This window comes from Sorex araneus, chromosome 1 (assembly GCF_027595985.1).
Source record: "Sorex araneus isolate mSorAra2 chromosome 1, mSorAra2.pri, whole genome shotgun sequence".
NCBI lineage: Eukaryota > Metazoa > Chordata > Mammalia > Eulipotyphla > Soricidae > Sorex > Sorex araneus.
In genome coordinates, this window is record NC_073302.1 from 411,194,323 (window position 1) to 411,210,736 (window position 16,414).

The window sequence follows — 16,414 nt, forward strand, 5'->3', positions numbered from 1 at the left end:
AGACTCTGCTGTGGAGGCAGGATACTCTCGGTAGCTTGCCGGGCTCTTAGAGAGGGGCAGAGGAATCGAACCTGGGTCGGCTGCGTGCAAGGCAAATGCCCTACCCGCTCTGCTATCTCTCCAGTCCATTTTACAGTAAACACCCTTTTTTAGTATATGGCAGACCTATCAAACTTTTTCTTCTTGTTGGACTGTTACTTGACTCAGTTGGAGAGCTGCTCCCCCTCGCTATTCCCCGACCATTGACAACTCCCTCTCTACTTCTGCTTCTGTGAGTCTATTTAAGATACCGCATATAAATGAATCAATGCACTAATCCCTTTGTGACTGGCTCATTTCAATAATTAGAGAGAGAATACAGGCTTCTCCAGAGTAGAAAATGCAAAGGACAGAAAGAGACTTTCATGTTATTATATGTTTTGCTCCTAAGCTGACAGTCTTCTAGATAGCAAGTATAGCACTATAGCACTATCGTTCCATTGTTCATCAACTTGCTCAAGCAGGCACCAGTAACGTCTCCATTGTGAGACTTGTTACAGTTTTTGGCATATCGAATACACCATGGTAGCTTGCCAGGCTCTGCCACGCGGGCTGGATATTCTCCGAAGCTTGCCAGACTCTCTGAGAGGGACGGAGGAATCAAACCCGGGTCGGCTGTGTGCAAGGCAAATGCCCTATAGATCCACAAATAACCAACTATGTGGAATGGAGGCTAAAACATCATCTTCTAATATAAATTAATGGCTTTATATATTCTCTCCCTGCAATATTCTAAACATCATTTTATGACTTTTTTTTTTTTTTTAGGGCTAAACTCCTTCATCTGTACCACACTTTTATTCTCCCAGCTGTAGGGGTGTTCTTCCCACCAACACTCAGGGGCCTGAGCGCCTCTTCTGACTATACTCAGCCCAGTGATACAGGGCTGAGTGTTTGGTTCTCAGGCTCATCCATGGAGCTGCTGCGTCAGAAACTCATCCATGGAGTTTTTCTGGGGCCAACAGCTGTATCAGAGAGACTTGGACACCGAGGTGCCAGGAGTGGAACTCAGGCCGATTATCTGAAAAGCCTGTACTTCACCCCCTTGATCTCTCTCCCCAGCCCACGCTTTTAAAAAAATGAATTCATCAGTGAACACAGACTAGTTTACATACCCACCGACAATGTACACAGGTTCCCTTCCCTCCCATGCCTGTGCTAACATTTGTTACCACTGTCTCTTGGATACTAGCCACTACCGCAGATGTGAGGTGATACTCGTTGGGGGTTGTTTTGATTTCTGGTGGGTTTTTGGGGGGTTTTTGTTTTTTTGTGGGTTGTTTTTTTTTGCATTTTTCTGATGATTACTGATGTTTAGCATCTTGTGAAAAATCTGTTGACTCTCTGTCTTCTTTTAAAATAACTTTAGGTATGCTGGAAGTTTTAAGTCTTTCGGTACTTTGTATCTTTATTTCATTTGTGTTTTGTAGTTTTCAATGTATATGTCTACTTTCTTATTCGAAAGCTTATTCCTTTTATTCTTTTTGATAGTACTGTATATGGAACTGTTTTCTTAACTTGCTTTTCAGAATGTTCATTACTGTAAATAAAAATAGAGCAGATGTTTCTGTTGATTTTTGTATTTCACAAGTTTGCTGAATCCCTTTAATTTTTTTTCCAATTTTAAAAATATTTTTATTTCTTTCCACCACCCATCCCTTCACCAGTGTACATTTCCCACCACTAATGTCCCCAGTTTCCCTCCTGCCTCCAACCTCCCTCCCACCTCCCCTCTCTCTTTCTCTCTCCTGTCCATCCCTCCCTTCCCCCTCCCTCTCACTCTATCTCTCTCTCCCTCCCATATTCCAAATCATTCTTGGGAGGTTATAGGAATCCAGGAATTTATCCATTTCTTTGAAGTTCTCTTGTTTCATTGCATAAAGATTGTTCAAGTAATCTCTGATGTTCCTTTGAATTTTTGTGGTCTCTATTGTGATGTTCCCTCTTTCATTTCTGATTTGGTTCGGCAGGTTTCTCTCTCTCCTCTCTCCTCTCTCTTTTTTTTTTTTGTGAGTCTTGCTAGTAGTTTATTGATCTTTATTTTTTTAAAGAACCATCTCTTGGCTTTATTGATCTTTTGGATTATTTTTTGAGATTCCAACTAATTAATTTATGCTCTAAATGTTGTTACTTTCTTTCTCCTTCCTTCTGACTGGTTTGGTATCCTTTTGTTGGTCATTTTCTAAGATCTTAAGCTCTGAAATCAAGTTATTTATGTGGGTCCTTTATTCCTGATGTATGCTTGCAGAGCTATAATCTTTCATCTTAACACTGCTTTTGCTGTGTCCCACAAGTTCTGGTAGCTCAAGTCCTCACTCTCATTTGTTTTCAGTAATCTTTTCATTTCCACTTTGATTTCCTTTCTAACCCACTGGTTGTTCAGTAGCAAGCTGTTTAATTTCCAGGTGTTTGAGTCTCTGTTTCTGTGTGTGATTAACTTTTATTTTCAGTGCCTAATGGTCTGAAAAGATAGTTGATACAGTTTTTATCTTCTTAATTTTACGGAGATATGTTTTGTCACCCAGCATGTGGTCTCTCTTGGGAAATGTCCCACGTGCACTGGAGAAGAATGTATATTAGGCTTTGGGGTGATATAAAGCCCAGTATATATTTACTAGCCTTCTCTCTTCCATTTCATCCTTCAAAGCCAGTGTTTCCTTGCTGAGTTTTAGTCTCACTGATCTATTCAGGGGCGACAAAGCAGTGTTGAATCTCCCACTACTATTATATTGCTACCGATGTTCTCCTTGAAGTCTATTAGCAGATGTTTTAAGTATTTTGCTGATCCTTCATTGGGTGCATATATATTTAGGAGTGTAATTTCTTCCTGCTGTATGTATCCTTTGATTATTAAGAAATGACCTTCACTGTTTCTTGTAGTCTTTTTCAGCCTAAAATCTATGTTGTCATATACTAGTTGTCCTAGTTTGAGGGAGTTGGTTGCTTGAGGGAGTTGGTTGCTTGAAGAATTGTTTTCCAGCCTTTCACTTTGAGTCTGTGTTTACTCCAACTATTCAGATGTTTTCTTCTAAGCAGCAGAATGTTGGGTTCCATTTTTTTTTTTTATGCATTTTGCCACCCTGTGTCTTTTAATTGGTGCCTTTGGACCATTCACTTTGAGAGAGATTGTCATGGGGTTTTGTGCTATCTTTCTTTAGAGGACTGTTGTGTTCGTATCATTTCTTCAAATCTGAATGAGAGTCTGAGTAAAGTATTCTTGGTGAAACCTCCATTTCTTTAAGTTTTTTTAATTAATCCACCATTGCCCTCAGGTCATTCGATAGGTCTGCTATAAATCTAAGAGACGCTCCTTTGTATGTAGTTTCTTTCTTTCTTTATTTTTTTTCTTAGCTTTTTGGGTCACACCCAGCGATGCTCAGAAGTTTCTCCTGGCTCTGCACTCAGGAATTACTCTTGGCTCTGCTTGGGGTCCATATGGGATGCTGGGGATTGAACTAGGGTCTGCCACATGCAAGGCAAATGCCCTCCCCGCTGTACTATTGCTTCGGCCCTGTATGTAGTTTCTTTCTTTGATCTTTTTGCTTTCAGTAATTTATCTCTATATATGGTGTTTCCTCATTCTAATTAGAATATGTCTTGGAGTCTTTTTAGCTGATATGTCTAGGTTCTCTTTTAGCAGGTACCCTTCAGGATTCTTGCATCAGACTGCCTATATTCTCCAGCTCTGGGAATTTTTTAGCAATAATATCTTTAACTATTACAATTTCATTGGGGTTGCCTCCTGTCCCTCTGGAACGCTGATGATTCTTATGTTGTTTCTCTTGATTTCATCCCATAATTCTCTGTTTCTGCCCGTTGGGTTATTTTGAGAACTTTCTCCATCTTTCACTGTCCCCTAGAGGTTTTCTGCATCTCATCCTCAAGCTCACTGATTCTGTCTTCAGCTGTTGTTTCTCTACTGTTAAGGGCACCCTTGAGTTTTTTTTGTTTCATCTACCAAATATTTTTAATTAATGTCATTTCTATTTGTAATTTTCTTATTTCTGCTCTCGTAATCTCCTGTATTTTATTGGCTGTCCATTCCACCATTTCTTTGAGCTCATTGAACATCCTCACTGTTTCGTCTCAAGAGATTATGTATGTGGGCATTCCTTCTGAGGCTTCAGGACTCCACTCCTGTCTTTATCTGCATCTCGTATTGGGGTTCGTGGTATTTCCCCATGGTGCCTATGGTACTCTGGAGGTGGCTTTTTAATACTATCAGTGTTACCCCGTCACTGCCTGCGAGGGATCTGGGGAGGTTTGGTGGGTGGTGGTCTCTTCTTTACCCAAATCGGATGCAGTCGGGGAAATTGACTGACGGCCACATGAACAGCGTGATGCTCTGAAACAACATGCCCACCTGTGGGAGTAACCAGGCATTAGGGCTTTGCAGCCACCATGATGGTAGATTCCGTGTCCCAAACTTCCTCCTCCAACTTCACAGTCCCCAGGAAATATCTTTTCTCTTTCTTTTTTTCTTAAATTAGTTTGGGGCCACATCTGGAGGTGCTATGGCTTACATCTATCTCTGAGTTCAGGCATCAATCCTGGCGTGCTCAGGGGATCATTTGGGGTGCTGGGGATGGAACCAGGTCACCCATGTGCAAGGCAAGGACTTTACCCTCTTTTTTAGCTCTGGCACCCACCTAGCTCCATTTTGCTGAGTTTTTTTTAAATTATTAATTATAGATATATGTGATTATGTGTGTATTATCTCTAAGGTATTTACATATATGGTCATGTGAACTACAGGCAAAACCAAATTGATTATTTCTTTTCTGAATTGCGTTTACGGTTTCTTTTTTTTCTACTTAGAAATTACCTATATTATGTTTAATAAAAGTGGCAAGAGTAGGCATCACTGGCAGGTTCCTGATTGTAAAAAAAGCTTTTTCACTGTTGTAAATGGTATTAACTGTAACATTTTTATGTATGACCTTTATTATGTGAGTAACTTCCTTTTCATAGTTAAGTATTTTTACTATGAAAAGATGTTGAATTTTGTCATATATTTTTCCACATCTATTGAGGCAATCATATGATTAGTATATTTCCTTTCAGTAATGTAGTATGTCATATTGGTTTGTTTTCTTATGTTATGTTGGAACTTCTATGCTTCCCAAGGATAAATCCCACCTGATTATGGTGTGGATTCTTTTAACGTATTTCTAAATGTCACTTAACTATTATTTCACATAAGGCTTTTGTTTATGTTCAGCATATATTGGAGGACATTGACCTATAGTTTTTCATAGGAAAATGATATTTATCATATGTTGACCAATATATATTGGCAGGTTAGTATTAAAGATTTAGTCTTCTAAAAGTTATAGGTCTATTGGGGTTTTCTATTTCTATACAATTCGGTTTTAATAGGTTACCTGCTTCTGGAATTGACTACTTCTTCCAGATTACCCATTATTTGAGTGGTGGGTATGGGCCATACCATGTGGTACTGTGTTTACACCTTTGTGCTCAGGTATCACTCTTGGCAGTGCTCAGGGAAGACTGAGAATCAAACCTGGGTTTAGCTGCATGCAAAGCTAGCACCTTACCATACCATCTCTCCAGCCTTAGGTTTTCCATTTTATTGTCCAATGAGATCCAGTGATCTCTAATGACAGCTTGTGTGTTTCTCAATATCAGATGTAGTGCCCAAAATTTTAAAGAAATGAGAAGACTTATACTTTTAATCTATTGTATTCATTTTTTGGTTAAAGACATTCGCAACATCTACATTAATTAGAGGGGCTAGAGAGATAGTACAGCCTGTATGGTGCTTGACTTCCATGCAGTTCATCTGAGTCCAACTCCTCAGCATTCACTCACAAGCCCACCAGAAGTGATTGAATCCTGAGTGCCAAGCCACAAGTAATCCCGGAGCACTGCTGGATTATTGGGGTGGTGGGTGTGGCCATACCATGTGGCACTGTGTTAATAAATAGAACAACAAAACAGAATGAAAAAGTTTTAATCTATGACCTGACTTTACAGCCTACAACATGAGATTTATCAACCGATGCAGTTTTTTCTTACATTCTGGCATTATTTAGACTATTTTGATTTTTAACTACCCTCATAGACTTACTGAAATATTTTATCACTTCAAAGATTTTGTTCATTAAGAAGACTTTCCTTCTTTTCTCCTCCCTTGAGTTGTTTTTCCTCTTTATTCCCTTGTCTTATTTATGTGGCCAACTTGATCTTTGTTGGCCTGTATTGTAAATTTTTGTGCAGTTGTGTCATATTTTTCTTAGTCAGGATAAGAATTTCATAGTTCTTATTTATGTTCCTGATCATACCTTTCTGTATAGAAGACATTTCACTTTAAAATAGTAAATTTAATCATAATCTTACACAGGGAATGACCAAATAAAACTGATTGTGACAACATGGGTGTACCTAAGGCACATTATGCTTCGTGAAATCAGTGAAAGATAAACACTCTATCATCTCACTCCTATGTGGTACATATAGGAGCAAAATAAATGAAATAAGACCAAAAAAACCTTTTAGACTGTAGTGCAAAGTAAGTGATTGCAAAAAGAAGATCAACAGGAAGGGAATTGAGTAAATAAGGTAAAGGATCATTTGTATGGTTGTATTGAACTTGTAGTGGTGAAGTTTAATGAAGCAATACAAATACTGATTTATAATGAATACCTAAAAATTATACCACAGTACTACTTTAACAAAATTAATTCCCTTCCTTCTTTTTTGTTCAGTTTGTTTGCTGTCATGTTGAAGAATACAAGTACTTTTTATTTTAAAACTATTTCAGTGTTAGGGGCTGGATCGATAGCACAGCGGGTAGGGCGTTTGCCTTGCACGCGGCCGACCCGGGTTCGATTCCCAGCATCCCATATGGTCCCCTGAGCACCGCCAGGAGTGATTCCTGAGTGCAAAGCCAGGAGTAACCCCTGAGCATCGCTGGGTATGAACCAAAAAGCAAAAAAAAAAAAAAAAAAAAATCTATTTCAGTGTTAAAGAAAAGTGGGGCAAATAAACGCATTCATTAAGCCACAAATTGGGGGCAAATAAGTGCATTCATTATGTCTCTTTTGTGCATATATTCGTTTAAACCTAGTACTTACATGTGGATGCATGTACCTGGATAGTGTGCTATATTGTGTGCAATTTATTACAAAGGGCCTCTTACATGCTTTGCGTGTAAGAGGCCCAAGTTTAATTCCTGGCACTACACAGTTCCCCAAACACTGCCAGGTGTGACCCAGAAACAAAAGGAGAAAAAAACTTTATCTTGGAGTGACTCTTCACCACTAATAGCATACATTTTTTTTTTTTTTATTGAGTCACCATGTGGAAAGTTACAAAGTTTTCAGGTTTAAATCTCAGTTATACAATGCTCGAATACCCATCCCTTCACCTGTGCTCATATTCCACCACCAAGAATCCCAGTATAGCTCCACCCCACCCCCTCACACCCCTAACCCCCCTACACCCCTAGCCTCCCCACCCTAAGCCCCCCCCCCGCCTGTGTAACTAATAAATTTCACTTTACTTTCACTTTGATTGCATACAATATTTCAACAAAACTCACTATTATTGTTTGGAGAGTCTCTCCCCTAAAGTCAGACCTGCTGAAAAGGAAGCATTAAATAATTTGTTTTCCATTGCTGAGGATGAAGAGGTATGAGGTCGAGTGACCACACTTAGCGGCCTCTCAGTTTTGGGTTTCTGTAATTTAGTATTTTAGTAACTAAGTCCAGAGAGATATCTGCCAGAAGTTGCATCGTTGCGAACTTGTACTTCTCAGTTACATTATATTCCACATATGAGTGCAATCTTTCTATGTCTGTCTCTTTCTTTGTGACTCATTTCACTCAACATACTTTCCATGTTGATCCATTTATATGCAAATTTCATGACTTCATGTTTTCTGACAGCTACATAGTGTTCCATTGTGTAGATGTACCAGAGTTTCTTTAACCAGTCATCTGTTTTGGGGCACTCTGGTTTTTTCCAGATTCTGGCTATTGTAAACAGTGCTGCAGTGAACATAGAAATACATATGCCATCTCTACTATACTGTTTTAGCATACATGTTTTTCTGCACCTTTCCATTGTCTTTATAACTGAAGTGTTGCGTTCTTCAATCAGTGGACCACCCTTGACCTGTGTGCTGGTCCATAGACTAGCAGTTGTATCAAAGATGGTGGGTCAGTAGTTTTCAACCTTCCTACTCCTGCAGACTGGCACCTGTCTGTACGCTAGTGATTGACGATCTCTGGTTTAGATGAATAATATGTGTTTCTCATATGTATTTAATCTATGTCCAGAGTTCCTAGCTCACAGCTTTCAAAGCCCTTTGAATATCCTAAGTATTGAGAGTGATAGTAATATGTTTTGTGATATTTAATGGATAACTTTTGGAGAGTTAAAGATGGTGTCTGATCACTAGTGGGACACTTGTAATTAGAAGTTTGGAAACTTTTACACATACATGCCCACCCCATCCCCACCTTAGAGAAGGAAACGGGATTAAAGAGTGAGTCAACCTCCTCTGCCCAAGGATTTAATGAAATGTGCCTATGGGATGAGGCTTCCATAAAACCTCGAGAGCACAGTTCTGCGAGCTGCTAGGGAGATTGGTGTGCTCCGAAATGGCATTGAAGCTTCATCTCTTTCCTTATACTTTGCCCTGTGTGTGCATCTCTTCCTTCTGGCTGTTCTGAGTTACATCTGTCCATCTGCATCAGTAACATCTGTTACTAAGCCTGTAATATAGTAAATAAAGTGTTCCTCTGAGTTCTGTGGACCAGTCCAATAAATTAATTGAAGCCAAAGAATGTATCATTGGGACCCCAGTCAGAAGTCTGGTGACAACCTAGAATTGCCATTCTAGGAAGAGAAGGGAAAGGAAGAGGAATAGTCTTGAAGAAAGAAGCCTTTGCTTGTTGGTGTAGAAAACAACTCCCTACCCCCACCACATGGTGAAGTTAGGTACAGAACCTCCAGTACTGATTGAGCCTCATCCAACATCCGTGGTGTGGTCAGAAAATATGTAACAATGCTGATCCAAGTCTGTCCTCCTATATTCTCTCACTCTTAGTAAAAGCAAAGTATTCTTTTAAATTCGGGACCTTAATATGTAAATATTACATATGCAAATAGTTAGACCATCGATAATTAAGTAAGGGTCTTCCATCTTTACTCTGGGCTTTGGCGTTGTAGTTTAAAAGACTACAACCAGTCTTTGCCATTCCCCAAATGGCATTTCAAAGGGACACACTCTGTTAAATCGCGTGACTGACTTGGCGAGGAAGGAGACAATGTCAGAGAGCAGTACCTTCAAGAGTTGAGAAGTAATTATACTTTCTTGGATTTTAATTACCAGAAGAAAACCATCATGTGATAAATACGATTAAGCTAGATCTTAATGGGGGGGAGGGGACAGAAAGATAACACAGTTAAAGCACTTGCAGCCCACCTGGGCTTGATCACCAGCACTGCAGTATGAGCCGCAAAATCTCCAGCAGTGACCCATGAGTACACAGGCAAGAGTCAGTCCTGAACACTGCCAGATGTGTCCCCACACCCCCAGAAAGTTAAATCAAAAAGCCAAAACTAGACATTGAAATACTATGAAATAATGAAATGTCTGTCAAATCAAAAGCTTAGAAAACAGGCCTAAAGCTGTTCTTCAGATTTGATGAAGTACTTTAAAAATTACACTAATATTAATAAAGAACACATGTAAAGTTGGGTTTTTTTCCCCCTTTGGAAACTTGGAGTTTATTTACAGCATTTTCCAAGTTAAAGGAGCAAAAACAAAAGTACCCTTTTGCTGGTATTGATATTGTTTCTTCTGCTTAGCAATTAATTAGATCCTGAGAATGTGAAGAGAATAGCAACTAAACTCTTGTGATCTGGGTTGATTTTATAACCAAATTATTTCTATTTGAAAAAGCACAGGAACAACTGAATAAAAAGGAGGGCTTTATTGGCATGAAAACAGCATAAGCTGGGAAGGATGTCAGCCAGCACAGGCTTCAGAATAGCTTCCAAAAAAAAAAAATTTGAAATAGGGGGTCTGAATTTTGGTCCAGCAGAAAGAGAGAGTGATATAACAGCATACAGTTATTCCAGTAGTTTTTCAGGAAACATATTCATGATGGAAAATGTATGGTAAGCATGCACGACCGAAGCATGTACAATGAACATGCATTGCATCTACAGAAAATGGTGTAGAAACATCATCAAGTGTTTTATAGTGTATTTTATAGTGCAGTAATAAAAAGCACAGAGAATAGCAATTTGAGAAGGATTCTGATGTATAGTCTCTACTAGCGTATGTGTCTAACTAGGGACTTAGGGTCCTTGGTCAGTGCAAAAATTTTTGAAGTTCTGACTTCGCCCAGTTAGACCAGTACTATGCAATGGGCAGCTTATCCCAAAGAGAGATTCTCACATCCTCCAAATCACCAGCCTCAGTCACTACATTCTTATTTGGCTTTTTCTATCCCCCTAGAGTGTTTCTAAATGTTTTCCAAGGGGGCGGGGAGTGGGGGGGAACATCGGGCAATAGTGGAGGATAAGAGAGAAGGTAAGCAGTTGCCTTGACATTGTTTTATTTTTTTTTGTTTCAGAAGTGGTGTGGTGGTAGTAATGCGAAGTACATTGCAGGAACTTTCTAAAGTAGGAAGGAAGTGGTATGAGAGGTTTTCCCCAAGTCTCTACTATGAATTGCTGAAATTTTTTCATGTAATCTGTGATGACGTGGGCGTTTGTTCTCTCATTTGACTTAGTGGAAAGGAACTTCACAACCCTCTTACTTTTCCTTAATTATACCAGCAACCTTATCCATTTGGCAGCTGTGATACATTGAAAAGTTCAGGGCTATTGAGTATAGATAGGACTTATTAAAATTTTGCCCTTGTCCTTTTACTCCCAAGAAATTTGTCTGTAACTCAAGGTATGCAGGTATATTAAATAGGTATGCAAATCAGAAATTACTGATAATAAAGTATACAGAAAATGATTATAAAACATCTTTTTTAAGTTATCCTTGATGAGGTCATAACTCACATATTAAGAAACCAGGATCTAGTACAGATGTATTATAGATACATGATTGCTTTGTTCCCTAGATAGATCCTTATTGCTCAAAGTATGATTTTGCCTGGGAGCTCCATCCTGCAGAATTTCAAGCCTCTGTTCATGGCCTCTAACAAACACACACCAGCTTGAAATTGATGTGAATGAAACTTGAAAAATACAGTGGAAGAGGCAAAGTAGGCTGGTTGGAATTGTGTTAAGGTCTGTGAGCGAGACAAGAAAGAAGGGCTGAGTAGCATTTCAGCAACACAGTTCTAAGAAGTTTCCTGTAAGGCCAGATCTCTCACGACTGTCATCTGTCAGTGAAGTTATGTTTCACAGGAAAGAATCTGCTGCAGTTTTTCTGTTGGCTCCAGTCATTTACTAAGAGCAGCCTACAGAAAGCTTTGACTTCAGTGCAAGTGGGATTTCAGAGCACAGTATCTGAGACTGTCTTTGTTATTATCAGAGCTACAGATCTGATTGGCTTGTTTTCCTGGCCACCGCACTTACTAAATCAGAATCTTGGTTTTAACAAATTCTCCAGTGGTTATACGCACAATAAACTTTGATAAATGCTGTTTTAGAATAATACTTTGACACTTAGAGGATCTTACCCAAAATAAATAAAATTGTATGTCACTGACCTTAAAAAGCATCCCCTCAAAAATCCAGCTCCCAGGGGCTGGAGCGATAGCACAGCAGGTAGGGAGTTTGCCTTGCACTCGGCCAACCCAGGTTCGATTCCCAGCATCCCATATGGCCCCCTGAGCACCGCCAGGAGTAATTCCTGAGTGCATGAGCCAGGAGTAACTCCTGTGCATCGCTGGGTGTGACCCCCCCCCAAAAAAAATTCAGCTCTCTTGGGATAGTATTTTTATTTTCCAGTTCATCTGAACAGAGTTGCTGTCTAGTTCTAGTGAGAACTAGAGCACATAATTTGTTGTTAGTTTGTAAAAAATGTGTGAAGCAGATTTGGGACCAAAACAGAATTTCCAAGATCCTTTGCCTTTTTTTGCTGAGAGTAGCTAAATACAATGTATTTCCTTTTTAATCATTAGAGTTCATGGCCCCTGTAGCAGTGTCTCTGCATCTCTTATCTAGGTGGCTTGTGGTAAGACGTAGATAGGATTTTTCTGGTGATAGCTGGAAATGCACGATGTGTTAGGCAAATCTTACTGGACTACATTTACTGTCCCAGTGCCTAGTATTTAGAGACTTTCTTCAGTGCAGGATAAAATGGCAAGTAAGCATTACCATAAGGCCTTCTTGTTCACATTGTTGATGTACCCTCTGAGCTTTGCACTCTCAAAATGAGTAGGATACCTATAGTCCAAATGGAACTGAATCACTGATTTCTAGGAAACGGTCTAGGGACTACTTCTTGCCAACAATTGCATTTCCCCCATTCAACTCTAAGGCCAATTGAACTCACTAATACTTTTGAAAAGCACTCCAGGTAACAAAAAGTAAAGATGTTTGACAGTCCTCTAAACTAAATATATATATATATATGTATATATATATATTTATATATATATATATGGAGGATTCAGATCTATAGAAACATCCTCTGGCATAGAATGGTGTCACTTTGCATTCTTATTCCATGTTTAGTGGAGAGTATCTTTATTTTTAAAAAATAATTCATCCTTAATTAGATATGACATCTTTTTATTATATTTACTAGCATTCTTTGTCTGAGCAACTACAGCCCAAAAACAAACAAAAAAATTGTGACCTAGACCACCCAACATAGTCCATATCCATTGGACGTGGCTAGTGGGCTAGCCTCTTCATTGCATAGGGCAGATAACCAGAAATAGCAGAGGGTTTACAGGTGCATTAGGAAGCAGCTTAAAAGATTGTTTTGGCATCATCTTCAGACTAAGTATATACCATTTGTTGTCCATATTGTGATGATTCTCAACCATATATCATATTTGGACCCTAGAATCTTAATCCAGCATATTTTAGGCTTTCCTTTCCTCTTGAAATACCACTGGGAGATGTGCCATTGACCAGTGGCCAAGAAGGCTTAAACAGCTGTCCTGAGTTTCTTCCCATCCAACCTCAAAGGAGAGTTTGATCTATGTAGTAATACTCCCTGCCTCAGGACTGTAGAAAGCGTTTTTTAATGTGAATAAAGTATACTGTTCTTTATTATTATTTTTTTTCTTTGGGGGGCTATATATAAGTTTCTTTAGGATTTCTTTAACACAAGAGGTAAGAAATCATCCTAAAGAGAGCTGGTTTTAGCTGTTTTTTTCCCTTTTTCTTTTTTGTCTCTCCCAGATAGTAAGGATTGTATCCTGGAACCACTTTCCCTGCCAGAAAGTCCAGGTGGCACCACTGCTTTGGAAGGTTCTCCATCTGTGCCTTGTATTTTCTGTGAAGAACATTTTCCTCTGGCTGAACAGGACAAACTTCTCAAACACATGATTATTGAGCATAAGATGGTCATAGCTGATGTCAAGTTGGTTGCTGATTTCCAAAGGTAAGTTTTGGTTTTGTGCATAAAGGTATTAAGGTTATTGTTCCTTAAAAATATGACATACATAAAAATCCCTCCATGATATCAAAATTCACACTTGTTTATCATTGGCTTACAGTACCATAGAATTTTAGGGGTTCAGTTTCACATTCTGTATGCATGTAGAACTCAGCATACCCACCACCAAAGTGCTAATACCATCCTGTACTATCAAGATCCTCTTCCCATCCCTCCCACCCCTCACCCATTTCCCTCTGGGAACCACTGTAGTTTTCACCAAGTCAAGAAGTTAGTCTGGGGGCTGGAGCGATAGCACAGCAGGTAGGGCATTTGCCCGCAGCCGACCCAGGTTCGAATCCCAGCATCCCATGTGGTCCCCTGAGCACCGCCAGGAGTACTTCCTGAGTGCAAGGCCAGGAGTAACCCCTGTGCATTGCCAGGTGTGACCCAAGAAGGAAAAAAAAAGTTTGGTTGTTTTTTGTGAGTTTATTTATTATCTCTTTTCCACCTAGATAACGAACAAACTAACAATTATCTTTAACCTCCTTCCTTAGGAGTGGTGAGATATTTTTTCAAATGACTTCTTAAAAACTTTCTAATCTTTGCACATTTGCTTTTTGAATGTGTAAGTTGTATTTGAGAATTTCACATACTAGAGCATTTCCTGCCAAGGCTGGAAACAAACCAGCTTTCCAAATAGCATCAGCGCCCCTGAAATTGTTAACGTTGCTATGCTCTCTTCTGTTTTGTTTTTTCTGTTTGGGTTTTTTGGGGGGAAGGGGCATGCCCAGCTGTGGTCAGAGCTTGCTCCTGACTTTGCACTCAGGGATCACTTCTGGCAGTGCTCAGAAGACTATCTGTGCTATAAGACTATAAGACTGTACAGGTCAGCTACTTACAAAACAAGTGCCCTGCCGGCTGCCTTAGCTCTCCAGCCCCTGTGTTTTGTTGGTGCTTTAGGCCATCAGCATTCTCCAACTGAGAGAGTCCTTTCAGAGCATCCGGAATAAACTCAGTAAAAGACCACCCAAAGGGCAGGCTTTGGAATAGGTATCCTTAGCCCATCCACAGTCAAAACATCATTGTCCAGGCGCATATGCTGCCTGAGCCCATGTGCTGCTTGTGCCCACGTGGTGGAGTACATGTGGTGCCCGAGCACATGTGTCGCCCGCATCCCCCCCCTTGAGATGTGTACTTTCATGCTTTTGTGTCCAGTGCTAGGATGTGTGTAGAGCTCTCTCCACCCTTGGAGCAGCCTGCATTCTGTCTTGAGCGCGTTATTCTTACTATTCTCTCTCCCACTTATCCCTTCCTCCTTCCCTCAGAAACCTCTAAATAAAATCTGTTTACTTCAAAAAAAAATCATTGTCCAAACAACTCTGGGCTTGATGCTCTGTTCTTGAAAACCAGACAATTTTTTTACTTATGTAACTAGCCAAAAGGATATTTAAAAAGGTAAAACAAAATAAAAGTAAATAAAGCAAAAAAAAAAGAAACAAAGTGAGTTGAGCACCTTAGAATGACCCATCCTAACAGATAAATAATACAGGCTATTATTCCTTTTCTTCTCAAATGCATAATAACTAGAAGTGCCTATGCAAGAAAAATTCCTTCTCTTAAGCAGCTTTAATAAAATACTTATGTTCATGATATTATTAGTTAAAACTTAGAAATTATTTTCCATAGAAATAGAATCATGGTAGTTACAGCTTCCATGGTTTGTTTGGTTTCTAAAAGCATACATTTTGGTATAGCTGGTAAGGTTCCAATTTGAGATACACGGTCCTATTTTCCTTATGAAACATTAGAACATTAGAGTAGTCAAGACCTTGTAAAATTCCTGCATTCTGCTTCCTCTCCCAGAATACACCATTCCTAGCAAGCAAATACTTTCTTATGATGGTTCCTATAGAATAGAAGCTAGGTTAAGAGTGGAAACTAGACAGGCCTAGTGTTAAATGGATGTTTAGTTATTTCCTGACTATACGACTTTCAGCAAGCTACTTAACCACTCAAAGCATCTGTTTCCTCATCTATTAAATGCTGGTAATAACAAGCCTCAGAATATTGGCCCATATTACATAAAACAGAGCACAGCTAGTGCTGAGACATCTTTTATATCCAATAAATGGTAGTCAGAAATTTCATTACATTTTAAGTACTAAAATATGTGTGACATTTTAGTTTTCTACATCTATGTTTTCTGGATCTACGTCTTGAGTTTTCACTAGGTATTTAGTGATCTGAAAATAGCTGTTGTTTAAAAAGTTTAACTTTTCAGAAAATTTGATTCGGCTTTCTGAATTTTCAGAATTCCATTTTTGATTTAGCACAGCTGCAAGGGTACTAGTGTATATTAGTCCATCTTAAACTTCTCAACTGCCTTGCACTTATTGGATAGCTCCTTCCATCCACTCAGTATTGCTGTTCTTTGTTAGATTTTAGTGCTACCTGGTCAGAGAAAAAGATGGCACATATAGGGAAGGAGTGTTCTGTTGAATGCCTACTTATAGTTGAGTATTTGAAAGGAATAGAATTTTGGGCTAGGGAGATAACTCGAAGGACTGGGATACATGAGAGAGCCCAGATTTGATCACCAGCACCACATGGTTACCCAAACTCTCCTGGGTTTGAAAAAAAAAAAAAAGGCAAGTAATATGTACTCATATATATACGCATATATTTTATCTAACTAGATATGTGTATTTTTAGACTTCTTGGCCTAGAAGCCTTTAAATTTTTTATTTAAATAATCATTAACAGGACTAGTGTAGGGGTTATAAGTTTTATATGATTCATGTTTTCTCTTTAATGTGAACT

At 39.1% G+C, this 16,414-nt stretch overlaps 1 protein-coding gene across 2 annotated transcripts in view; it reads left to right on the forward strand.

The window, feature by feature from the left end:
- Positions 1–16,414, forward strand: part of ZNF277 (zinc finger protein 277) — a 130,889-nt gene that overhangs the window by 52,224 nt on the left and 62,251 nt on the right. For both annotated transcript variants that reach the window (XM_004602255.2, XM_055123772.1), the window contains exon 2: positions 13,396–13,597. In XM_004602255.2, coding sequence (XP_004602312.1) covers positions 13,396–13,597 — 202 coding nt within the window. The remainder of the gene's footprint in view (positions 1–13,395; positions 13,598–16,414) is intronic.